General features: G+C 39.6%; 1 protein-coding gene across 3 annotated transcripts in view; it reads left to right on the forward strand.

Annotated features, from left to right (window-relative positions):
• Positions 1–27069, forward strand: part of arhgef3 (Rho guanine nucleotide exchange factor (GEF) 3) — a 37869-nt gene that overhangs the window by 3450 nt on the left and 7350 nt on the right. The window contains exons 2-11 of one of the 3 annotated variants that reach the window (XM_079684271.1): positions 5143–5209; positions 9964–10026; positions 17173–17271; positions 17614–17871; positions 18640–18702; positions 18789–18885; positions 19783–19859; positions 20147–20404; positions 22358–22528; positions 23017–23206. In XM_079684271.1, the coding sequence (XP_079540397.1) occupies positions 5143–5209; positions 9964–10026; positions 17173–17271; positions 17614–17871; positions 18640–18702; positions 18789–18885; positions 19783–19859; positions 20147–20404; positions 22358–22528; positions 23017–23206 (1343 nt within the window). Of the gene's footprint in view, positions 1–5142; positions 5210–6988; positions 7413–9963; positions 10027–17172; positions 17272–17613; positions 17872–18639; positions 18703–18788; positions 18886–19782; positions 19860–20146; positions 20405–22357; positions 22529–23016; positions 23207–27069 lie in introns of those variants that run through there. The other 2 variants (XM_079684272.1, XM_079684273.1) reach the window with 2 other exon arrangements.

A 27069-nucleotide genomic window follows, 5' to 3' on the forward strand; every position in this document is an offset into this window, starting at 1 on the left:
GCAGACAAATTGTCGATGGGAAATATTTGCAATTTTTGCTTGATTAATGACTGAAATAATGAATCTGTTTTTTTAATTGCTCATACATTTGTACTATTACTTGGCCACTCAACACCCTTTCAGCACTAAATATTTGTGTATAATATATTAGAAAAAGTATACATACCAATTGGGCGTTTGTTTTGGAATAATTAGAAGTATTAGAGTTTGTTGGAGCAGGTTGAGTTGTGAGCTGAGGTTTGCAGGTCTGGGATCAGCTGCTCAGTGTTTCCTCTGCTGTTTCCTGAGCCATGTCATCATCATGCTCAGATTTGTCCTCAGCAGGAAACGTTATCCCTCTCCCTGGAGGATAAGACATTGCTTACATTTGGCTGCTCTAAAATAGTCTTCTTTATTATTTACACTTTTTTGTTGTTGGTGTTTCATATAAGAGTCACAGTAAATCTGAGAAGCTCTGAATTTTCTTCTGAAATAAGAATAATTAAGCTTATCATTTCACTGAAGATCACAAACTCCACCCAAGGCCCACTAGGTTGTCCTGTGCAGGTAACGTTTTATTATGAATCATGGAACTGAACACTTTCAAACTTTCAACTTTTCCGAGCAGTTTTTATTACAACTGGAATAATTGTTGTTTTTCTATAATTGTAATTTTTCCAATAAATCCCCTGAAAAGACCATACTCATTTTCCAGTATTTGAAAAAATAATTTGTGTTAAAAATGTTTTCTACGGTAGATTATAAAGTATATGTGAGCTCCTGGGTTTTAACATCTGCACGGCAGGCTGGTGCCAGATGAGTCACAATGCATTGTGGGGCATTAGTGTATGTCAAGAAAGCCCATGTCTCCAAAAGAAAGAAAGAAAGATACAGTCTATTTGTTACTGACTATATTCAGCTGTTTACTAATCTACATTTGGTGCTCTAGTGATTATTTATGGGCGCAGTACGGTGTGTGAGAATAAGTCAACTTAAATTCTTTAGAACTTCTCAATCTGAACACAAAACACTCAGCTTGAGTCTAAATCTGAGTGTTTACTGGGAGATTCAAAACAGATGGGGGGATAAAAGTAAATCAAGAAAAAACTAAGAGAGAGAGAAGCAGGAGCCTGCAGGCAAACACACCTCTGTTCGATTACAATCTAGAGTGTGTGCATGTGTGTGTACATGTGTGTGTGTGGGTGGGTGTGGGTGCATCCAGGGTGGGACGATTTGTTCTATCATAAAAGGCAGTGCAACAATATTTGAGAGAAATGGTTATTTTGTGTATGTAGAAAATGTTTTAGATCTTTGAGTTCATCTCATGAAAAATGGGAGCAAAAACAAAAGTGTTGCATTTATATTTTTGTTCAGTGTATGTATTACCAATCTACTCTTTAAAAACCAGTTTGTTTAGTACAGTACCTGTTGTAATTTTATGAAGCGTAAATATCCACTTCGTTCTCACAATGGAAGGTCGTATTCCTAAAAAGCAGTATGCATATGCTAATCTAAAACCAGTATGTAAAATAATCACAAAAAACACAAATATAAAAACACTGTTTCATCGAGTTGGTTTGTTTGACTATTTAGGAACCAACCTACACTCCGACCCAGCGCTACACATTCAAGTGAATATATGAGCTCATATGGCACAGACAGTCGATATATGGGGCAGAATATAAAGAAAAATGAATACAAAAATACTAAGGCTGCATTCCCAGTTGCATATTTTATAATCCAATTCGGTACATAATATTTATGAGATTGGGGCTCCATGAACTTTGACTCTTTTGCTCCTGTATCTGCTGTGCAAAGGATTGTGGGTCGGAATAGCAAATAAGAGAACAGTGAGATTACCATGTACTCATACCAGATGGGAGTATCAGAAATAAAAAATTGTGTAAAATGTCTTAAGTAGAATCACGTGCAGTGTAGTGAATTTTCTCAAGCTTCAGGCGAGACATGTTCTTAAGCCGCTGAGAATGTGTGGGTAGGGCAGCTCCCTTTCATCTAATAATAATAATTAAAAAGAAAGCATGTCTAGCTTAGTGTGGCAAAAAGCCAGAGCATTACGCATAGTTGAGTACATGAACATTCTCAACAAAGGGCAAGTATTAGGATGAGTTTAATTGCACCTTGTTTTACTGTTTTTACCTTTATCTGTGTATTTGTATTTTACTTTTTGTTCTCTGCGGTGAAAAACAAATCCTTGAAAAAAGATCTAAAAGACCCTCAAGACTTTATATTTGCTAGTTACATGTAATGTCCAAAAGATACCACCAGTAGGAGCTCTGATCAAACTTAAACCTAAACTACAGTGCAATATAATACTTCTATATAGTCCAAACAGATTGTTGGCTTGTTTGCAGGGATACAAAAGGACCCCCTTTCTAGGATGTATGCATTTAACCTGTTAAGCCCTGAGCCTGTTTTTCAGGTCTCGGGCTCGAAAATGACATTCCCAGAACAAATGACTATCTTCACTTCTAAAAGGGGTAAATTAATAATATTTTTTCCCAAAGTAATGATAAACCTGTGAGTTGGATGTAGAAAAGTCAGAATCAATATAGAATTGTTTTTAATTTTAAAGTAAATTCAGATTGAACATAGTAAAAAAATATGAATTATTGTGTCCGTCCAAAAAAAACCCATTACTTATAGTGAGAACCACCTTTGAATGATGGGATAGTAGATTAAAGCTTTAGGAATCCAAACTATAACATATAATAACAGTGTTTCCCACAGATCTGAAATATACTTGGGGGGTGGTGCTAGTGGGTGGGTGAGGGGGGGGTTGAGGTGACGTGCAACAACATTAACCTTAACCTTTCTGTTGGTCACCTGTTAGCAGACCCTTCACGCGATGGCAGAGCGAACAGTTACAGGCAGGGCCCATAATGATAGCCCTATAGTTTAATTCTACTACCCACAAATACACATAATGGACATGGGTCACTATTTAAAAAAATTGTAAATGTATTTAGGAACCTATCAATGTGATTTTAAGTGGGAGTGGACCTCAAAACCTCTAGGGGGGACGGGGGCATGCTCCCCCGGTAAGATTTTTTAAATTTTGGAGTTAAATGCATCAATCTGGTGCACTTTGAGGGGAAAATAAAGAGACTACATCTATGGAAACACCCATAGGAAACAGAACTGTATACATTTCAATAATCATAAAATCATGGCCATAACCAATAACATACCATTTCCAATATGAAAAAAACACTGAAACTTGTTTATATTTGGTTAATATATAGTTGTGAGTGTGTTTGGGCTCCTGAATCATCCTCTCCTGTCTCCCTCCTCTCCCCCCTCTCCTCCCTCTCCCTCCTCTCCTCCCTTCTCCTCTTTGAGGCAGCAGCAAAGACTAGTTTTAGCTCTCAACAAGTTTTAAAAGTGTATCTTACCTTTTTTCACCGAGTTAACTTTTTATTTATTTATTCATGCATATTTTACTAATCACTACCTTCTCAAATGGAAATATGTGTTTACATAAATGGCGACCAAACCGTTTGAGACCCACTGAGAAATTAGACTAAGTGAACTATCTAAACACTCAGAGAGTCCTTTACCTCACCTGAGCTGAGGTTATCCCGAGCTTGAATGACACACAGAGACCAATCAAGGGCTTTGATTTATGATCTGTATGACAGTGGCCATGTCGGCAGGCCACATCATGTGGACAGCCAGTCGAAAGCTATGTTACGCTTTGAATTCTAGGCTCAAACTAATAAATATGAAGATGTATTATCAGTAAACATTTCAAAGTGACACAGACATATTGGATTAACCATTGGATTAACCTTCGGCAGCGTTTTTATCGTTTTAATGCCATTGAATTCAACTTTTGATCAGAACAACAGCAAAGGTAAGACTATTCGCGAGTTTGCTCCATAAAGCTACGTTGTGTGATGTCTGGTCTTGCTTCCCATGTACTGATATTTCTGGAATCTGTGGAATCGCAGCATGCTAACTGATGTCTTGTTTGTACAGATCCGAGTGTTTCTACCGTGAGTTCTATGCTAAGTGTGTTAGTATTTTTTCGCTCAGGGCTAATTCAGAGGCTCGGCGTTAGACTTGTGTTTCGTTTGACTAAATATGGTTCATATAGTCAGTTAGCTGAGTTTCTTCCCGATCTGCTACGAGGAGTGGACAGGCTTCCGGGTCGGCGATAAAGCGAGAACAAGCTAAACTCATCCTGAGCACACACAAACACTCACAGCCGAAGTAAAAACAATAAGTGTGGCTTGATATTGAGTAAGAAAAAGGTTTGTAACGCTGTGAGAATGGGTCTGCGGAGAGAATTTCTCTGCGATCCCAACTTAGCAGCCCGAAAAACGTTTAGCCATTTAAACAGTTGTGGTAGATACCTTGTTCGTTCTTCAGTGCCCTACGCTGTACATATCCGGCATGAATCGCTGAAAGATTTGTGAAGCTTTGTTTCGTGAAAGGCTGGCTTAGGGTGTGGCCTCTGGGTATCCCCACGTCACAGTACCCAGGAAGAAAACAATAGAAAATGAGAAGGCGTTTTGTGGCAGCATAGACTGTGTTAGAGTTTTACTCGCTACAGGGTGTAGTACTTTCAGGGTTTTTGACTCTGCAGACCGTTTACATGCATAAAAACCTTCATAACACACAACGGGTAATAACCGGAAAAGCATGACATGGGACCTTGAAGAGGTTAAATACATCCTTTTTTACTGTTCAGTAAACCTAGGTCAGTGACATCTTTTCTGGATATTTCACATTTTATGTGATTCAAAATAATAACACAGGATTCTTTTGAGCCAAAGAGTGCCTTAAATGGAGATATATCGTGGAAGCAGGGCGATGGAGGGCATGACACTGCCTGAATGTTCTGCTGGCTCTGGTGAACTTGGCAGCCGACACCACACCTGGGCCTCCAGCTTTAACAATTGAGCTATCCACCATCACAATACACAAGAGGATTTATTTATTGTGATTCCTGATTTTTTTCTTCAAGAGCTTTTTATTCATTTGAGTAGAAATCTGATTTAATGTCTTTCAATTTGTGTGTGTTTCCATTTAAGTTCATTGGCAGTCCTTGTAAATCTCAATTGTTCATTATAGTTTCTCCTTCTAGTTAAGGAGGAATGAATACTAATCAAAATGTCCTTTCCTCTTCTCTCTCTTCAGGTCGAAGCTGCAGAAGAAAACTTCCCCCTTCTCTCTCCTCTCTCCTGACAGCTGGTCCCTCAGTGGGGTAAGATCAAATCTAATTGAATTGTTCAGGGCATTTTAAAAATGTTACACTACATATAAAGCACATCAAAGTGACTCCATTACAGGTATAAAGGATTAGAAAGAAGTCAAGAACATCCCCTCAACACCTCAAATGCCATTATGTTTCTAATGTAACATACTAAACTAAATAAGAGCTGAATCTATGTATCTTTCAGTCTGGACTAAAGTATTGACTGCCACTGACATCCTTAGACCAGAATCAGTAGTTCAAAACAAACATATCCTCACATGTTTACAAACAAGGCGTCATTTAGGTATTAAAGTCCAACTTCTGGGCACTTAGGCAGCTTGGAGTTTTGGTAAACTTTTTTATAATAAGGCACATTCCAATACACTGTACAAACACTTTGGCAAAAGGCACAATAGCTCACAGAAGGCTATATAACTCAAAAGTATCTCTTATGCTAACAAGCTAAACATTCAAAGGTTCAAGTTGTTTAAGTGGTTTCACCTTGGCTGTATTGAAACATCCAAAGCACCTACACATTTTTTTCCCTGACTCGTCTTTAGCATGTTGGATGCGTCTCCATTCACATCCCCTTACAATGATGGAACAACGCCAACACATCGTCCTCGTCTTTTACACAACTCTCTCCTTGTTGCTGTAGTGGCTGCCAGGTTACCCACATACAGGTCTTCCAGCTCCTGTGTTTCATGTTTTGCTCACGCCATTGTGACGGACAAACAGCGACATTTCACATGTTGTGCTAATTTAGCGCATGTCGCTAACGCAGTTCGACTCAAAGTTTAAAGGGTCGATCTTGCACTTGTGAACTTTTGATTTGTACTATGTATATATATTTTCGGCTGCATGTGTCCGATCTTTACCCCGATATCCAGAAGGTTTTTCACAAAGAGTCGTTGCAGCCCTATCTTAAACCAAATCATTGGACTGATTAAAAATATTGAAATGATGATTGAGCTGGTTTGGAAACTCATGGGATCACCAAAGTGTCCTGTGGATAACGTGAATGTCTGTTTGGAATCAATCCCAGAATTCATTATTCTGATTTTGTCTTTATATAATGTATACATCAATTTCTCTGGATCAATATCGACTGACTGTTGAGGGAAATACTTTCCTAGGCCCATACCTTTGACCCAGTTTATCACTCTCCCCTCGCTGAGCTCAGGCCTGCTGCACTTTTTGTGAGAGTGTTAGAACGAGCTTAATACATGGGACCTGGGCAGGAGCTGTGTCACCTCGTGGCTGCAGCAAACGTCTTTGTCAATTTCCTGGCCGTAACCTCCAGCTCTCCTGTGTTCTCATTGTGTCTCGACTCCTTGCTCCAGAAGTTTCCATTACATCTACCAATAAAAAATTGCCATCCCGTGTGTTGCCCGAGAAGCTAAAGCCATTAACAAACCTAGATGTATACACTGGTTTTAAAAAGGTTCCTTTAACTAAGTCGGGGTGTTTTAGCATTATAATAAACTTATATTTCATTTGTGTGATATTTTTTAACCAGAGTTGTTGTCTCTAGAGCTGGTGTCTCCATGTCTCCTGTGGCTGCTAATTATAGACGGCCTGTTTCCCCCGACGACCATCACTTCCTGTTTGTCCAATGGGAACTGAGTGGACACACACACACACACACACACACACACACACACACACACACACACACACACACACACACACACACACACACACACACACACACACACACACACTGTACACATTGTGAAGGGTTCCTGTTCCTGAGGGTCTGTAGATCCATTCAGAGAGGAGGTGAGGCTTATGAGGTTAGGAGGAGAAGAGATGAGAGAAAAGCCTTTTTAATAGTTTGACTGAACAAAAAGAAAGGAGGAGGAGAAGAAGAATAAGTGTCTCTTGGACAAAACTGTGTCAAAGTGTCAAACTGGAGGAAGAAGAGAAGAAAAGGAACAGAGCAGAGTGAGAGTTCAGAAAAGGAAAGAAGAAGAAAGAAGAGAATTGCAATGTGACTGTAAAGCTGATTCAGAGGAGGCGAGAGGATACAAAAAGGAGACAGAAATAATTTGAAACTTCTGTGTCAGAAAAGGAACAGCTGATGTGACTTTGGGTTGAAAACCAGAAGGAAGAGGAGTAGCAGAATTGCAAAGAGTGTATTAACACTTGCAGTGTTGGAGGAGCGGATCTAATCTTGATGATGGGCTGCTGTCTGTTTGTTTACTATCGGGTGAGTCGACGTGTCTGAAGAGTGATTATAATGTATCCCCAGATGCTTTCAATGACAACCTGAAAGGATTCGCTGAACGTTTATTAGCCTCCATCCTCTTGTCGTATTTGTTTTGTGCTATGTATCACCAACTGTTTCCCACATTTCTTATCAATATAGCAGTCAGCTAAATCGTGTTTAATTGCATTGTAATTGTTGCTAACCCACATCGGTGATTTTGAGTTGGATACTTTCTTGGAACTGTGATTCACACTACAGTCATGCTCCATGCGGCGCCTGCATCCGTATTTACGTCTGTGGTGGAACAAGTGTTGAGATAATGGAACAAAACAAATCAAGAGGAGAAAAAAAACAATAAATGAGAAGCTACCATTTTTACGTTTTTGGTTGAAAAATGACTGGAAGCATTATTAACTGTTCAGTTCATTTATTTATATTGATCAACACATTGATTAGTTGACTAATTATTGCAGATCTCAACACTTAACATCAAATGATACAAACAAACACACATGATAAAGCAAAAGTGCAGCCTCTGCACAAACATAAGATGTGCAAACCAAAACTTATATTTTATTAGGTGACCAAAAATTCACAGAATAAATGGAAAATATATTTTAGCCATATTTTGTACTGTTCGACAGAGCCAGGCTGTTATCCCCTGTTTTCAGTTGTTATGGCTAAGCTAAGATAGCAGTCTCTTGGCTCTTATAAAAAGGGGATAAGAACGACACTGTGGTAGATTCAGTGTATCCCAAATCCAATGATGCTTTATTTAGGTTTTCCCATCTTTATTAAAACATCTAAATATACAAACATAGTAGACATGTACAGAGAACAAATATTCAAATATGAAAATACAAATAATACAATTATGACAAATAAACTTTACAGATCTAAAATTATATTTAAAAAAAACAGGTTATTCTACAAAAAGTTTACTGTACAGTTATCATTTTCTATTTAATTTTTTTGCTTTTGAAAATCAATTTATGAATGCTAAAGTATTCACTTAGAAATCCTGTGAAATTGGTAGTGACTTGTTAATTGTATACCAATGGTAATATGATATTCTAATTAAATAATACTTTGTAGAGATGGATGTTTGGAGGACTGATCTTATATGTATTTGAGGATCAGGCTCCTCCCTCATCCTTGGTTTCTATAGCGACAGCGAGTTAAAGGTAAAGTCTGCAAGGTTATATAACGTCCGGCCAACAACGAAATCTCAACACAATACTGAACAAACATCAGACTTCCTGCTATTGTTATAGTCTGCAGAAATGATCCTCCTCCTCCTCCTCCTCCTCCTCCTCCTCCTCCTCCTCCTCCTCTTGTCAGACTCCTTGTCTCTCTATCTTTTCATCCTCTCCTCCTTCCCTCCTTCCTTTTCTTATCTTCTACTCTGCGTGCCCTCCTCCCTGTCTCCCCTACCCTTCTGTCGTCTCCACCTCCACTCCTTATCTCCTCTTCCCGTTCTCCTCTCCTTATCTATTCCTCCTCTCATGTCATACTCTCTCCAAGCCCCTCCTTTTTTGCTTCTTTCTAATCCACTCCTTTTATCTTTTTCATTCCCTCCTTCCACTAGTCTCCCTTCTTCTTCTTCTTCTTCTTCTTATTCTTCTTCTTCTTCTTCTTCTTCTTCTTCTTCTTCTTCTTCTTGTTCTTTTTCTTTTTCTTCTTCTTCTTCTTCTTCTTCTTCTTCTTCTTCTTCTTCTTCTTCTTCTTCTTCTATGTCATCCCCTCCATCTCTCCTATCAACTGTTCCTCTCCCATCTTCTTCTCTCCATTCCTCTCCTTGTCTCCTAATTTCTCTTTTTCATCTATTTTCTTCCTTTCCTTGTCTCTTCCTCTTCTGCCTTCTCCCCTCTCTCTCCTTCCTCCTCTTCCTCTTTTTCTTCCTTGTCCTCCTCCACCCCCCCTCACACACACACTCTGTCCTCCGTGACCTCTCTTCAGGTGTGTGTGTGTGTGTGTGTGTGTGTGTGTGTGTGTGTGTGTGTGTGTGTGGTGTGTGTGTGTGTGTTTTCTTCCTGTTGTTTTTGTCGTCATGGCAGCTACAGGAAGTCTCCTCCATTCAGTCATGAAGTTCATACTGTAAGCCTTACTCTGATATAAGTTTCACTACTAATGTGATAGTGAAATTAACTTGAACATGAAAGCTGCTTTCTTGTCTTTGGGATGCCTTAGTTTGATCTTGTGACGTCAAGTACATTTACTTTAATCCTCCTTCAATTTAAACCAATACAACTCTTTATTTTTTCTTACCAGAAGGCAAATATATGACGTATATTTCCTTTGGATTCTTGAGTAAGTCCTATTGCTAATTGCTATGCTAACTGAGCAATCTGTAACCAAAGCCATGAAAGCTAAATGCTGCATTCAGCTGCAGGTTTGTTGTTAACTCTCTTAAATGTTCACGTTATATTTAGGTCATTTGATGCAGTTGTGAACATTAAATATAGCTGTAAAAGAAAATAACACAGACAGTGTGATTTGTATTGATCAAACTTCTCGATCTAACATAACGTCTGCTGTGTTTGTGTTGCAGAAGAAGAGGAAGCAGGCCTGCAGAGATGCAGACTCCCTCAGCCTCTGCAGTCTGGACATCAATGTGAGTTCAGCTTCTCTAAACTAACTTTCTGTTTTGGCTCAGCCTTGGTCTAAAAAGGTTTCATATCAAAGCTCTCAACAAGTGGTGAAACGTGGCACATAGTGTTGGTGTCCTTAAGAGATGTTCATTTTTGGAATTGTAACTAAATATGTTATATTTGGATAAATGAATTAAAATGCATGTACATTATATAAAACAGTATACAGTATTCCATCGTATTAATGCGAAGTATTGTTTTTGAGAAAGAGCAAAAAAAACGTTATAGGAAAAAAAAATGTATTCTCTTTATTGAGTCGACCAAGTTATGTACAATTGTACCAAGTACATACAAAAACACCCAGGAAAAGTATTCTCAATATGTTACAAAGAATATGTATATCCTACTAGAATGCGTATAGCCTGTTGAGAAGAAAAGAAGAGAAAGCACTCAATATGTTGAAATCACATGACATTTAATACATGCAATATTAGTTACACCGATAGATTTGTATTCCAATGACCAGTGAAAATGAGTAAACGGACGGTGTCCATATTTTCTTCCAAATGTAATTCTTTCAACTACCTTACACAAACAGCTGGTTTTTTGTCTTTCTAAGTAGGGGCTAATAGTGAGCTGTGTAGAAATGTGTCGATCATGCAGTAACTTCGTGCTTTCTTATCTCCATCTCTGACCGTGGGTTATTGTATAGTGGACCCTCGGAGGGCCTCAAACCAGTGTTGGGCCCCTCCTACTAAAGTTGTCCGTATTTTTAGCCCTCTGCCAGCAGCCGTCTCTTTCTGGGTGTTCCCCTCCCTGCTTAGTCCAACACAGGATGTCCCCCCTGTTCGATGTACACCTCAGAATGACAAACACCATCAGTCTTAATCTGTTTCAAGCCAACAGTAAGAACCTTGAACAATTTACACTCTATTGTTTCTCTACCGTTACTCCCAGTGAGTCACACACAGTCATATTGTGCTCTTACTGAAACTGCACGAGCTGGAGACACGGATCCAAAAATATGTACGTATTTGTACAAATAATTTCACATTCATTTATACATCAATTTAGAGGACACAACTCAACTTGAGTTCACTTTTTAAAGACACACATGTACTCTTTTCAGTATTCATAATTGTTTCCAGAGAAGCACTATCTTTCTGGAAATACTTGGCGCTAATTTCTCTAACAGATATTTTGAATTTAAATAGTTGTGTATAGTTTAAACTCCTCAATTCAAACCAAAATAAATATTCATCCATATTAATGAATGTATCTACTTTTATGATGTCTATTCATATTCTGTTTTCTACATTGTCAAATATGTAGATTAAATTCAATGTTTATAATTCAGGTTAATTTTCACATTTCAGACAATATCAACTAAACATTATGTCAGGCCGTTTTATACTGGAAATATTGTACTTTTGACTTTGCTACATAATAATTTGGTTAGTTTCAAAGTTAAGATACCTGCCTGCTAAAAAAAACAATATGATGTTTTGTTATACATTTCAGCAGTTTAAAGAAATACAAATAAAATGATGAATCCTTGAGTTGATAGTCAGAAAGTACATTCATACACATGCCAGATGAACACTTATCGATTGTGTTTCGTAAACTAAGGGGAATGAACTGTTGGGGCCAATACAGTCTCCAGAATAAAACCAGGTGATCTCATTTTATTGGAGAGTCTCAAGTCAATGTTATATAGTGTTTTCAGGAAGAGCATTTCAACCTTTTGAAAAAAGTAATACTTGTTTTAAAATGTCAAGTGGTTATAGTACATAATATACTTAACACATTTGAAGAAAAAATCATAAAAGATCCCATAATTACAAGATATCCATTCATATGAAAATATTAACATAATTAAAGCTAGAGTATGTAATTTATTTCAGAAACACTTTTTGTTATATTCCATGGAATGCTCTTAACATCCCGATAGCAATGAATATCTTAAATGCTTTGACAATAAATACATAAAAAAATGTCATCTGTGGAAGCCGTAGTACTGTAAAAAGCACGACCAATCATTTTAGCCGGCCCGGCTAAAATAACTGGATGGCCTACCTGCCTGTCAGCCTTCCATCTATGCACAAACTTATCTCGTGCCCCCATTGGTCATGTGCGCGCTCGTGTGTGTTGGAGGAGGGGCTCTGTGAGGAAGTCTGAAGGAAGAGGCAGATTTGTTCCGGTTGTGTATTTTGAAATTCTAGCGCACTCGGGCTGGTTTCTCCAAAATTACCTACCCCAACTTTAAATGATAACTCCCAATTGTGACATAAAAGTTAATAATGAACAAAAACGTTTATAAATGCTTCTTTAGTAGATTCAACCTTTACAAGAATAGGGAAATCAAAACTTGTCAGGAAAAAGTTTACTGAGGTGATAAATCAAGTGAGAAGTCAGGTCATTTTCTCATAGCCTTCTATACAACCAGACTCCTTTTTGCCATCAATGAAGTCGCCCTCTGCTGGAAATGAGAGAGAATGTATGTTAATGGCACTGCATTGGTCAAATTGCGGCTTGTTAAATATTTGTAATGTGAGGAGTGTCTTGTCTTTAAGTTTAAAGAAAATCTTGATATTGTGATCAAATTATTACACAACTGGTCATATCAAAGAGATATTTTTCATCTAAATAAGTCTTGTTAAAGTACTCTTGTACAACCGATGTGTCACAGTTTAGATGAAACTAGGCGGGTTTGTCTTTGTCAGTTGTGACGATTGAATCTGCTGTAGGATCAGTTTATGACTCCTGTTCCTTTCTGGGCGTCCAAGACCTAACTGTCGTATTGCCAGACAATGGAGAGCTGCGTCAGAGGGGCGCTTTTGTTAGCTGAACATGAGGTGGGTTTCACGTCAGGTCAGAGGTCAGTGATCACAGTCACAGCTTTCAAAGGAAGCCATGGAAAGATTTCTATAGAACATACACAAAGATCAATGTGGTTCATGACCTACAGCTGATCCAGGATGTGTTTATACGTCTCTATTTTGGATAAAGCTATATGTCTGCTTACTGTATGCACACTTATCTCGTTTTAGTCACATGACATTGATGTGCAATTATTCCTTTGAGACAACATCTATTGTTAACCATCATTTTGTCTTTAAAATGTCAGAAAATAGAGGAAAAATTCCCAATACCTTTGTTCAGGTTGAGGTCCTCATAATGTCTTGTGTTTTCCGACCAAGAGTCCAAAACGCCAAGATATTCAGTATTCCTCCATTTGAGAAGCTAGAATAAGGACATTTTGTTTTTTCATTCCAAAAAGCCTGGTCTGAATCAAACCAATGATAATCAGATCTGTGTCAGCCATATAACCACTACACATAAAAACCTTTTCCAATGTAGGCCGGCTCTATTTTAACCAAACCTGAACCAACAACCACATCTTCATTCTCAAAGTGAAACAGATGTGTGTGTTAACAATATATACACCAACACGGACAGTCATTGATTTGAGAACTGCTGTAAAACGAGGGCAGAGCTTTAGCTGCCTGCAGGCGTCTTTCTCTCTTTAGTCATTACAATTCAGATTGACATTGACTGAGGCCTAGTTGCACTGAGTTGAATGTTGGATATAGAACCTTTACAGGTTTAAATGGCACTCCGGAGATTAACAATGCAGCATCATTTTGCAATAAAAATGTTTTTTGCTCTGATGTTTTTTATTGTCAACAAACCTCCCAAATCGATGTGTTGGTTTGTCTCTTAATTCTCTACCACATCGTGTGTGGTTCTCAGCTCCAAACCCATTTGTTAAATATTTAAAAACTGAAAAACACCAAATGTATTTCTAGAAAAACTATCAGTTATATCTTAAAACAGCTGGTCACTGTTATTTTAAGCAAACATTAATCAGACAGAAGGAAATACTGCATTATTTTCAGCAGTGGAATAATCCACATTTGGTGATCTAATGATTATTTAGGGCAGCGGGACAGTGTATGTGGGATTGAGTCAAAATAAAACAAAGTGTGTGACTTCATGTTGATGAATGAACATGTCAGTCAGTGCTACAGTGTGGCTCATTGGTGTGTTGTTAATAGTGTTTATAAGGGACAATGGAGCACTATGGCACAGAGGAAAAATATATATCAGGCTTTGTTACAAAGACAATACTTGTTGAGGACTTTTTATGGGATTTGCTGACATGAAGACACATTGTACAATGTCTTAATTGTATCTGTATTGTTTGTAAGTAAAGGCTGAGTGTTTAAATGGAAAAAGTAGAAGCTATTGCAAATGATGGAAAGGAAGGAAGTAAGAAAAGTGAGTGGCTGAGGGCGCCAGTGAGTCAGGCAGGGTGAGAGCATTGATTTGCAAAGAGACAGAGAGTCAGAGTGAACAACCATCATAGAGAGAACGCTTTAACAGCTGAAGAGAAGTCCAACAGAAACATGAGATAAGAGCTCCAGGTGATCCACAAGATACCTTTAGTAGAATCCTTCTCAGCACTGCTGGTACCGAGCTGGATCCAGACTCTCTGCTACCATCAGTCCTCTGGATACAACCAGGAACATGCTCGTACAGAACTTGTGCTGTTACTCATTTGTTTCTGCGCTCTCTGCTGCTGTCAGCTACTTTTTTGGATGGCTCATACTTGAAACGTTGCTGGTACCTCATTTGGACACTGTAAAGTGTAAAGTACCACTTCCAGACACTTTCTATACTCTAATTCTTTACCACGATCTCTCGTACCAACAAGAACTAAATTGGGTAATTTAGTTAAAAATCCTTTGAATGGTCTAATAGTTATTTCCTGGCTCTTAGCCATTTTCAGGTATGTAGCTGCCACATCATCTCTTCAGAAACTGGATACTCTTCTGTCTACACACTTGGACTAATTATGGTATAACTTGGACTCCTAACCAGCCTTAAACCTCTTCTGGACATCCACACCAGGATGTTCTGACAGCACTGATCTCTTCCTGGAAACTGTTTGAAAATATATCTGGACTCTCTCTCTTGCTATTGGGAAATCAGATCCTGTGCTGCTCTTTGTGGTGAGCAGTATGGTGTTGGGGCAGGGTCCCCTCTGCCTGCTGGTACACCGGTTTAAATGTGGATACCCTGTGGATTTTGGCAAGGGGAAAAAGGACATGGGGAAACAGGTGGAGGTAAGATGCAGGAAATATCCTATAAAACAACAGCCTGTTTACAATCAAATATTGCTTGTGAATGAATCTAAATCTCAGAACTATCTCAATTATGTAGCTATACTTGTGTTTTTAAACAATTCATATCATCTCAAGTATATGTAGTTCTATTTAGGTTGTACTCAATAAATGTTATGCTATACTATCGTTAGATTAAACTATAGTTTTTGGAGTCAGCAGATTTGAGAACATGTTTAACTTTTTGACTTTTGTGGTTCCCGCTATTTCCTTAAATATAAATATGTATTGCTTTTACATTTAAGGGTAATGATACTGTACTGTAATGATGAGTTATTCTCAGAGATGATGGACAATGTTTTTTTTAAATGTCCGCCATATTTCTACACTGTTTACCATGGTTTATTGTTGCTGATGTTTACATTCCTTATGATAAATATATCTCTAAATGCTCTACGGAATTGCACTACTCTTTTTATGAAGCGTAAATGGACTAGGCTACAGATTCATTTTGTTGTGAAACACTGTGTTGTATAATGACACTAAATGATCCTTAAAACCTTGAGATATTCACAACCTCCTCTCAATCTCAGTAGAGTCCAGTCCACATAAAGAGTAACAGCCTAAATGACTTTTAGGCATTTGTGAACCATCCCTTGATGTGATATTGTAGTTTTTAAAACAAGACTCTGGTATCCTGCTTTGCTCAGACCTTATACATTGATTCAACCAAAAACAATTATTTTTCTTCTAGACTGAGTATTCAAAACATAGATGTTTAGTAGGAAGTCCTGTAGGACATACATTTTATTATTGGACTCTGTCGACACAAACAAATCAAACTCTTGCCCCTGAGAGTCTGCTGTGAGGACCAGTCTATTGTTGAATTGATCTTTGTCAGATTGAATCAACTGAAGTGCAATCACACACAAATCCCATGACACAACATGTCCAATGGAAAGTAAGTACACTGATTATTTTTTATTTACACTGAACCCCAAAACCTTTTCAAAACAACAACTTCATTAAAACAAAAGTATGTGCTGAAAAATGTATTAAGTATTTTAACTGATGTTAACATTTTACATTCTACCAACAGCAACTTTAAAGCGTCACTGCTTTCCATTTTCAGTCACTTCTTTATTGGATGTATTGGTATATGTAATGGATGAGAAAAATATACATATAATATACATCAATACTTTGTGTGACTTTAAGTGATTGGAGAGGGGAGAAAAACAAAACAAATCGAAGGTAGAGTTATTTCTGGTTGACTAGTTTCTGTGGTTATGGAAAAATTGAAAAACATTTAGAAGGTGTTTGAGGAGCTCAGCTGGCTGTGAAACATAGAAACACACACACACACACACACACACACACACACACACACACACACACACACACACACACACACACACACACACACACACACACACACACACACACACACACACACACACACATTGATGAAGTCTATATCCAGGACGAACAGCCTGGTGGCGTTTTCACACAGAGACTGACCCTGATAATATGTGTGTGTGTGTGTGTGTGTGTGTGTGTGTGTGTGTGTGTGTGTGTGTGTGTGTGTGTGTGTGTGTGTGTGTGTGTGTGTGTGTGTGTGTGTGTGTGTGTGTGTGTGTGTGTGTGTGTGTGTGTGTGTGTGTGTGTGTGTGTGTGTGTGTGTGTGTGTGTGTGTGTGTGTGTGTGTGTGTGTGTGGGTGGGTGGGTGGGTGGGTGTGGGTGGGTGGGTGGGTGTGTGCTTGTGTGCACACTATGTGTGTGTAGTGTACATGTGTGTTAGTTTGATACATTCAGAGAGGGACATACTTAGTCACACTATTGTTTAACTTACACTATACTCACAATAACAAGTAAACACATCACAAAGTCAATGTTTAAAATTCCAGACTGATTGTTCAAATTCAGGAGACAAGTTTTAAAATGTGTCTTTTGATCGATCAATCTATTGAAGGCAAAACTTTGCTGCAAATATCAGTTTTTATATGTTGTAATTTGACAAAGTTTGACTTCTCTCTCCTCCAGGAGCCCAGCACAAAACGCAGCAAACTCGTATCCAGGGTGACGTCTCTGCTGCAACCTGTCAAGACGGCACCGCTGAAGAGGATTGGTCAGACGCTACAGGTGAACTGCCAATCAGATGTCTCCACCAGTTTTTTGTCCATACATTTGTGAAAATCTTCCCTGGTTCTGAAAGTGTTTTACCTAATGAATATTCCAATTATTTAATTTAGCTTTTATAGTTTTCTCCGTGTAGGGGCAACTGAAAAAAAAGAGTAATTCCTTATTTCTGATACATGTTTATTAGCAATTCCCACTTAAAAAATGTATTTGAAATGTGATAAGACAATTTGTAGCCCATCAGTAAACATCTGAAATAAATAAGGATAATATTCTATAGACAGTGCTGTACTTTATAATTTATTCAAATGTAATATTTCCTTATTTAACCGTCTGTCTCTGCAGCGCTCCATCAGTTTTCGTAATGAGGGTCAGACAGAGAGAGCAGCTCCTGCACCTCCCCCCTCCTCTTCCTCCATGATGAAGACGCGTGTTCTCTCAGCAACACTCTCAAACCCGGGCTCATCGAGCACAATGACACGGGTTTCCACAGCAACGGTGCCAGCCGCCAAGCGCCGTGACAGCAAACTCTGGAGCGAGACCTTCGACGTGCGGCTAGGAACGATGCAGACTCTGAGCCCGAAAGAGATCAAACGACAAGAGGTGAGAGAAACACTGCTGCTGGACTCAAGGAGCTTTTTAAAGGGGCATTTGAGCTTTTTAGGGTTTTCCTCTCCTGCAGTGTGTTTTATGGGATTGTTTGCTAGTAAGGGCCCGTGTCCACATAGTGCCTTTTTTTCGGAAAGGCGCTGAAAGGGCAGGTAAACCCTCTCTGCTGCCTGAAATGCTCCATTGGACTCCTTTCTTTACGTCCTGACATTACTATGTAACACTCGCACTCGCATTGTCAACAACTCATTGTTTGTGATTAAGGGGCGAGACATCTCTAGGCGCTTGACCAATCACAACAAAGCAAGCCAGCTAACCAATCAGAGCAGACTGGGCTCTGGTTTCAGACAGAGGGTGAAAAGATGTGCTGCAGCACAGGCAGTATGAGAAAAATAAAGAGCTTTTTGAAAACTAAAGCATGGAGACATGTCCCAGTAGAAGAACAATAATTAAAAATATGATCCTAAAAATAAACATAATATGTCCTCTTTAATGCAAAAATATAAATCAGCTAATGAATTATGAATTACTATTTGAATATGGATATGCACAATTTTGAAATGATGTTCACAGTAATTTAGTTGTATAATACACGCATGGCTTTTACTGATAACAGAGTATTTCTAAACTGTGGTATTACTGAAGATCTTAGTACTTTTTCGACCTCTGCTCATTTATCTATTTACAATATAAACATCATAAATTAAAAACATTCTACTGCTTTCATTTTCTTTCTCTCTCTCTCTTTCTCTCTTTCTGCAGGCTATATTCGAGTTGGCTCAGGGTGAGCAAGACTTGGTAGAGGATCTCAAGTTGGCTAAGAAGGTAACAAAAATAACTTCTTCTTGAAGAAGTAACTTTGATTGTTCAGTAAGAGTATTTTCCTTAGCATGCTCATATGTGTTCTCCAGGCTTACCATGACCCCATGCTGAAGCTGTCAATCATGACTGAGCAGGAACTGAACCACATCTTTGGCACTCTGGATTCTCTGATACCCCTCCATGAAGGTAGGAAGGATCATGTTTGAAATAAGCTACATGACTAACATAAGATTATTGTAAAATACAATCTATGTTACAACAGATAACTGAAGCCCCCAATGTTGTGTAATGTCTGAAAAGGGCTTAAAGCGGCACTTCATGTAATGGCCACCAGAGGGGGACAGTGTGATTCTTGCAACGTCTCTCTGCGCATACACAGTATAAGTTCACACTGCAGAAGAAGTTGAGCCAAGGACACATTCTGAACTTTAACCAGGGAGCCTGTAAGGAAAAGGAGTATTATTCCACTGGATTGGGTGTTAGCATGTTTGGCTGAATGTTCTGACAGGCTGATAAGAAGATTGAGTCATACTTACACTTTTATTCTGGCAAATTTCTGTATGACTGCATATTTAAAAACGTTGGCTTGTTTTTTTTAAAAAAAGGAACTGCCTTGTACAAAAGCATTTCAACTCAGCTTTTTTTGTTTATTTAGAATTATTATTACTACTTTTTTCTTTTTTTCTGTATCAAGATATTTTTTATTCTGCCTGATTCTAATTGTATTTATATATTTCCTTTCCGCCTGTTACTTAAATCTTCCAACAATTCTGCACTGCACTAAGGAAGTAGGACAATGAATCCTGAGGTTAATTTAATTAGTTAAATGTATGTGAAATATGACCACTCAATTAAAAAGATATTTGAGAAAAACTTTTTGTTTAGGCTGTATTTCACAAAATATTCTAAAAACCTTTGGAATGAATAATTTCAGGATCAGTATTTTTGAAAGCTTCAACTATTTTAGCCTTTATAGTGACATGGATTGAGTTTGTATATTAATGTCAGGCTCAGTATTTCTCAATGACATTGTCTCATGTTTGAAAAGAGTTTCAGAATTTGACAACGTCTTTGTCTCCTCAGACCTGCTGAGTCGACTCAGAAATGCCAGAAAGCCTGACGGGTCAACAGAACATGTGGGACGCATCCTGACTGACTGGGTGAGTGAGTGTTTCTCTTTACAATAAACAACATACTGATACATACATACATGAGTTTCCATGTAGCCTGCACCGTGTGGTAATCAGGTGTGTGTGTGTGTGTGTGTGTGTGTGTGTGTGTGTGTGTGTGTGTGTGTGTGTGTGTGTGTGTGTGTGTGTGTGTGTGTGTGTGTGTGTGTGTGTGTGTGTGTGTGTGTGTGTGTGTGTGTGTGTGTGTGTGTGTGTGTGTGTGTGTGTGTGTGTGTGTGTGTGTGTGTGTGCGTGTGTGTGTGTGTTCATTCCTGCAGCTGCCATGTCTCTCCTCCTACACATCGTACTGCAGTAACCAGGTGAAGGCCAAGACCTTGTTGGACCAGAAGAAGCAGGACCGGCGGGTCCAGGACTTCTTGCAGCGCTGTCTCCAGTCGCCTTTTAGCAGGAAGTTGGACCTGTGGAACTTCCTGGACATCCCCCGCAGTCGACTGGTGAAATACCCGCTACTGCTCAGGGAGATCGTGAAGCACACGGCCAACGACCACCCGGACCGGCAGCACCTGGACGAGGCGGTGAGGAAAACAAGTGGTTCCATTATTTTCATGTTTGTCTTGCAGGTCGGGATCATCTCACCATCTGACTGAGGGAGTGGGAAAACATTTGCGTTTTAATTTCTCAAAACATGCAAATTATGCAAATATAACCCAGAAAATTCAGACACAGCTTTAAATAGTTAAACCGAGCTTGGAATTAACCCTGAAATACCAGCAGTAACCTCTAAAAGTTTGGGATAAACTTGGAAATAAGGGAAGAATGGCACCCCTGGGTTTTTTTTTCACTTCTAATCACTTTCCCAAAAAGAAATTTGGTGAAAGTTGGAGCACTTTGAGTCGTGGATGGCTATTTACTCTGCTGGTTGAATTGTAAGTACCAAAAATGAATAAATGCAGAGGCGGCGGGTACTGTAGGCTATATTTTTTTAGTCACTGCATCCTGGTACAAATTAAAATATTATGTATAATGTTTTTGTCTTTGACATTAGCGCTGCTATGCAGCCACCTGACGGCGTGCAAGCGCCTGCGCAATCTGTTTGTGTCAAGCGGCTTGTGATCGTGATGTGATTGGCCACAGAGGGGCTGGCCAATCACATCACGATCCGACAGCGAAGTGTCAAAGATGTTCAAGAAAAAATTAAAACAACCAGTAATCCCGATGCCACGACGGACACCCGCCAAGATAAGGTAACAACTAGTAAGGCAGGCCAGGAGCTTTTTTTTTGTTTAGCATGGCTGCTGAAGATGACGTCAATGACGCTATCGCGAAGAGCTACGTCGATGCTTGCGTAATGTGGAAATAGTTTAATCTAAACTGGGTTTGAAAAACGATAGACGCCGGAGCATGGATGTATAATAAGAACTGGATACAGCGTCGGAGGCGGGGTCTCGTTCTTTCCTATGAGAGCTGCTCATTGGCACATGAAGACAAAATGGACCAACTTTTGAGAGAGCGAAACGTCACAGATTACCCGTCATGCCTGGCTGTCAGAGCAGAAGAACCCCTATGTGCGCTCACAGAGCATGCGCCCCTTAAGCCCCGCCCCCCAAGCTCCCACTCTCGGCTCACTAGAATGAATGGAGAGAGAAAATAAATCTAGATTCGGCTTTTAGTGCATTTTACAACTTTAAGGACTTAATGATTCTAATAAGGGCTATAAAATAGTTCATACTGGGTAATTTATTTAGTTTAAATTTAGTTTAAATTATCTGCTGATTTACAGACGTCTTTTTCCCCATGTTACTCAATGGGAAAAAGTCTTTCTGGGCCCAGTGACGTCACGGACGGATACGGAAATTGTAGTACCGCCGTTTGGACACAACACATTTTTTCCTCAGAGTCCGGAGCACTTCCTGTGGTCTCGTCAGGTAAAAAAAGTTGTTTAGCCTTCCCAAACCTGAGCCTCACGTGCTGCCTATGAACAAATGTGTGAGAAAATGTCAAATTTGGACAAGGGTCGACTAAAAAACTGAACCAATTAAGTAAACTAGAACTACCAGGGTGCCTTTCACTGATTAAACAAACAATCCCATCTTAAAGTGCGGTTATGTGTACAGTTCATGGTGAAAAAAGTTGCAAACACCCTTTAAAAGTCAGAACAAATTGGTGTTTAACCCTACACATTTGTGACTTTTTTCTAAAGTAGGGGTAACACTTTATTTTGTATGTTAAAAAAACTAACAAAATCAGATAATTATGGGTGAAAAATCAGTTACATAAATAAATGTTGTTTGCAACTTAGTTTTTATCATTCATTCATTTTTTTATTTCTCTACACCAGCCTGCTCTCTGCAAAATTCACATTGTTTGCATGTATTTTAGTTGGTTACTTCTCTTTGAAACATAGAGCAGGTGATGGGTGCAGAAGGAATCATTCAGTCATGGCAGGGGATGGACCACAGATGCATAAAAGGATGAGAAACAGACCAGTGGATTTAAAATGTGTCTGATGTTATCTGTTTGCTCTGCAGATGCTGATGGTTCAGAGCGTGGTGGGGGACATCAACAGGCGGACCGGGGAGTCAGAGTGTCAGTACTACAAGGACCGCCTGTTGTACACAGAGGAGGGGCAGAGGGACGAGCTCATCGACCGCTCCAGGACCCTCAGCTGCCACGGAGAGCTGAAGAACAACAGGGGACTCGTCAGTGCATTTCTACTATTTTATACTTATTAACTACCGCTTCCTTTAACACCATACATGTTATACTCTCTCTCAATATAAAAACTACAGTCGAGGGAGGTGAATAATATTTCAAGAAAATAAAAAAGTAGTAAAGTGAAAGTTTTTTGGTTTTTTTGGGCTTTTGCCTGAAAATAGACAGGACTCAAAAAAAGAATTACAGAAATAGGGGAGGGGAATAATATACATTAGTAAAACATATGTACACTGTGTATAAGACAGCTTTTTCCCTGGTCAGATCATTATATATTATAAGCCCTTGTAAAATATATAAAATATTTAACAATATCTTTTTAAAGTGTACCTGACTATTATTTTCAATCTTTATCTTTACCATGCGAAAAGTCATCACTGATTTGATTATCTTTACAAGTTTTATGACTAGACCACGTTCCAAATATTCTATCTGGGATGTATAGAAATAAATCGGTTTCTCTCTCTGTTTCCAGAAGCTCCACGTGCTTCTGTTCCAGGACGTCCTCGTCATCACCAGGTCCATCTCGCTGAACGATTATCCGGTCAGCTACCAGCTGTGCCGCCAGCCAATACCCATCCGGCAGCTGGACCTGGAGGACCTATCAGACGGAGAGATGCGAGTGGGCGGGTCCATCAGAGGAGCCTTCAGCAACAACGAGAGAAGTGAGAATTTCGCAAATACAGCGGATATTAAAACTCCAAGATTTTATTTTGTCAGGATCTGTTTCCATGCATTCACTTGTTTTGTTCCATACTATAATACAGTACTGTATAAGTACACTGTGTGGCTCAAATACATGCAATGTACTTCTGCTCTGAGGCAAGCCTAAAGCCTCATTCCCACTGGACAACAAAACACATACTAACCTTATAACAATCGGCTTGATCTACAGTGGAAAAGGTTAGATACGGCATTAATTCCTGGGTAAAAAGACACATAACACTCAGGTGGACATGCTAATTTGTGAACCTTTTACAACATGATGCTATGAGGTTATAACTAATATAATTCAAAGGAAATTGGACAGTTATTATTATTTAAACATACAAAATGTATTATGTTCTCAAGCCACCAGACTCATTGATCATTACAAAAACACAAATTAAAAAAAACTTCTTTGTGGTTTTAAATGTTTTGCAATTAAAGTAAGGATATTTGATCAGTGTTACATCATCTGATTATGTATGTAGAGGTTTGAAACAAATTCATGCAATTGTTTGTTTGTAGCCTTTATTTAACAGGTGAAAGCCCCTTGAGATCAAAAGATCTATTTTTCAAGGGTGACCTGCAATATGTTTGATGTCATTTAAAACTGGGTACTGTGTTGGGACTAACGCGTTACAAAGTAACACGTTACTGTAACGCAACTACTTTTTGCGGTAACTAATAGCGTTACTAGTTACCTATTCCCATTAAGTAACGCCGTTATAGTTACTGTGATTTAAATGGGTGCGTTACTGCGTTACATTATGTGATGGAACTGAACCGAGGCCCTTTCTCATTTCATCAAATCCCCCTCCTCGACTCCTCGGTCCTCTGGTAGTGACCCGGAAATGAATTTCAGCTAAATGCACTTCGAGGACCAAGGATCGAGCGTCGAGGAGGCTCTCTGGAGGAGCTATAACCGAGGATACACTGATGGGTCCTCCACGGTCCTCCACGGCTCTTTCGTGGATGCCTTTCCGGGAACAGAGATGTTTCAAAGAGTCGTGACGCACGGCCGGACTTATCTCAGCCAATGACAGCTCTGCATGCATCCCCTGGATATTATTTTATTAACTGCTTTCATCGCGACGCGATGTTTACAGTGAGAACAGCTGTGAGGTCCGTGCAGAAAGCAGAGCAGTGTGTATAATATATATCAGTCAGTATAACAGGCCTACTCTCTTTATTTGCTTTAGTTTAGTAGATATCTACAAACAAAGAGTCAATATTTTTCTAAAACCATTTAGTGCTTCACATAATAACATACACAACGGCTGTAGCCTGTTTTAGGAGCTCTAGGTGCGTGTGTGTGGTGTAGGTGTGTGTGGTACAGTATGTGCGTAGATGAAGCGTACAGACAGGTCTCAGTTGGTTTGGTGTCCTCTGCTTACTTTTAATACTTGTAAATAAAACTTTTGGCCCGTAATTTATTGTCCTCATTGTAGCGACCAGAGAGGGGGGGGGGGGGGGGGGGCGATATGTCCAGTCTCTGATAGTGTTACGTTATTATGAGAGTGCTCTGTTTGATTCTGAAATGGTATATTTATATAAATAATATATACATATATATATATATATATGTGTGTGTGTGTGTGTGTGTGTGTGTGTGTGTGTGTGTGTGTGTGTGTGTGTGTGTGTGTGTGTGTGTGTGTGTGTGTGTGTGTGTGTGTGTGTGTGTGTGTGTGTGTGTGTGTGTGTGTGTGTGTGTGTGTGTGTGTGTGTGTGTGTGTGTGTGTGTGTGTGTGTGTGTGTGTGTGTGAGTGTGTGTGTGTGTGTGTGTGTGTGTTTGTGTGTGTGTGTGTGTCCGCATCTCTGTAGCCTGTTATTGTCTCATTATACCGCACTGTGAATGAATCAAAGTAAATATATAAGTCGTCATGAACACATCTTTCCATCAGACAGAGGGCTGCTGTGCCTCCTGTCATCATTAATGGACGTCTCTTAAAAATGACCGCTCAGAGGAGAGGAGTTCTGATTTCTCTAACCGCCTGCTGCTTCCCCTCCTCTCTCCTCGGTACCCCTCCTCGGCTCCTCTGCTCGCATCTCCTGTGGGCGGGACTAAGTCTCGAGGATAGGAGTCGAGGAGGGGAGTCGAGGAGGGGAGTTAGAGAAATGAGAAAGGGCCACGGCAACGCAAACCACCAGCACACACACACACACAATGGCAGATGCAAGTATCAGCGAGAGCAGCAGCGCATTTACAACTTGAACTAGTCAGCAAAAAACAACACAAAAACTTGTATTTTTATTGTTATTGTTTTTAAAGTAAAGTAACTTGTTACTAGTTACTTTTATAATTCAGTAACTAATAAAGTAACTAGTTACTTTTTGAGAGCAGTAACTATAACTATTACAAGTTACTTTTTAAAAGTAACTTGCCCAACACTGCGAGTACTAACACGTTATTTTTACAAAATATTCTGGTTTAAATGCTCATTCAAAATTATGTTTATTCCCTGTGTAAATGTGCAAAAATGCCAATAAATCCCAATGTGTTTTTAACTTCTCACATATGGATATAGGTTATAGGTTAAAAATGTATCAGACTTCCATGCAATATACCGTATTTTCAGGACTATAAATCGCGCTTTTTTTAGCTGTCTGGCTGGTCCTGCGACTTATACATTGTATTTTGTCTGACTGCGTTCAAACTATGGCCAATAGATGGCACTGTATACAATCGTGACAACTGCAAACTGCTGTACAACCGAAGAAGAAAAAAGTCGCGGCGACCGGGGCCCTTTCTCATTTCTCCTCGACTCCTATCCTCGAGACTTAGTTCCGCCCACAGGAGATGCGAGCGGAGGAGCCGAGGAGGGGAACCAAGGAGAGAGGAGGGGAAGCAGCAGGCGGTTAGAGAAATGAGAACTCCTCTCCTCTGAGCGGTCATTTTAAAGAGACGTCCATTAATGATGACAGGAGGCACAGCAGCCCTCTGTCTGATGGACAGATGTGTTCATGACCACTTATATATTTACTTTGATACACATCTCCTTTTATTTACAAGTATTAAAAGTAAGCAGAGGACACCAAACCAACTGAGACCTGTCTGTCCGCTTCATCTACGCACATACTGTACCACACACACCTACACCACACACACGCACCTAGAGCTCCTAAAACAGGCTACAGCTGTTGTGTATTTTATTATGTGAAGCACTAAATGGTCTTAGAAAAATATCGACTCTTTGTTTGTAGTTATCTACTAAACTAAAGCAAGTAAAGAGAGTAGGCCTGTTATACTGAGTGATATATATTATACACACTGCTCTGCTTTCTGCACGGACCTCACAGCTGTTCTCTGTAAACATCGATTCGCGATGAAAGCAGTTAATAAATAATATCCAGGGGATGCATGCAGAGCTGTCATTGGCTGAGATAAGTCCGGCCGTGCGTCACGACTCTTTGAAACATCTCTGTTCCCGGAAATGCATCCACGAGGGAGCCGTGGAGGACTGTGGAGGACCCATCAGCGTATCCTCGGTTATAGCTCCTCCAGAGAGCCTCCTCGACGCTCGATCCTCGGTCCTCGAAGTGCATTTAGAGAAATGAGACGTCCTTCAACATGGCGCGCTGAAATTCATTTCCGGGTCACTACCGGAGGACCGAGGAGTCGAGGAGGGGGATTTGATGAAATGAGAAAGGGCCCGGGAGGCTCATGGATGTATAATAAGAACGGGGAGGATGCGTCACGTAGCTTTCCAGGATGTTGTGGGATCAATCGACACAGCATGGGCTTCAGTAGAGGTTTCTCAATACTCAAATCTCCCCTCCTCGACTCCTATCCTCGACTCCTCTCCTCGAGACTTGGTGCCGCCCA

This window comes from Notothenia rossii, assembly GCF_949606895.1.
Source record: "Notothenia rossii genome assembly, chromosome: 5".
Taxonomy (NCBI): Eukaryota; Metazoa; Chordata; class Actinopteri; order Perciformes; family Nototheniidae; genus Notothenia; species Notothenia rossii.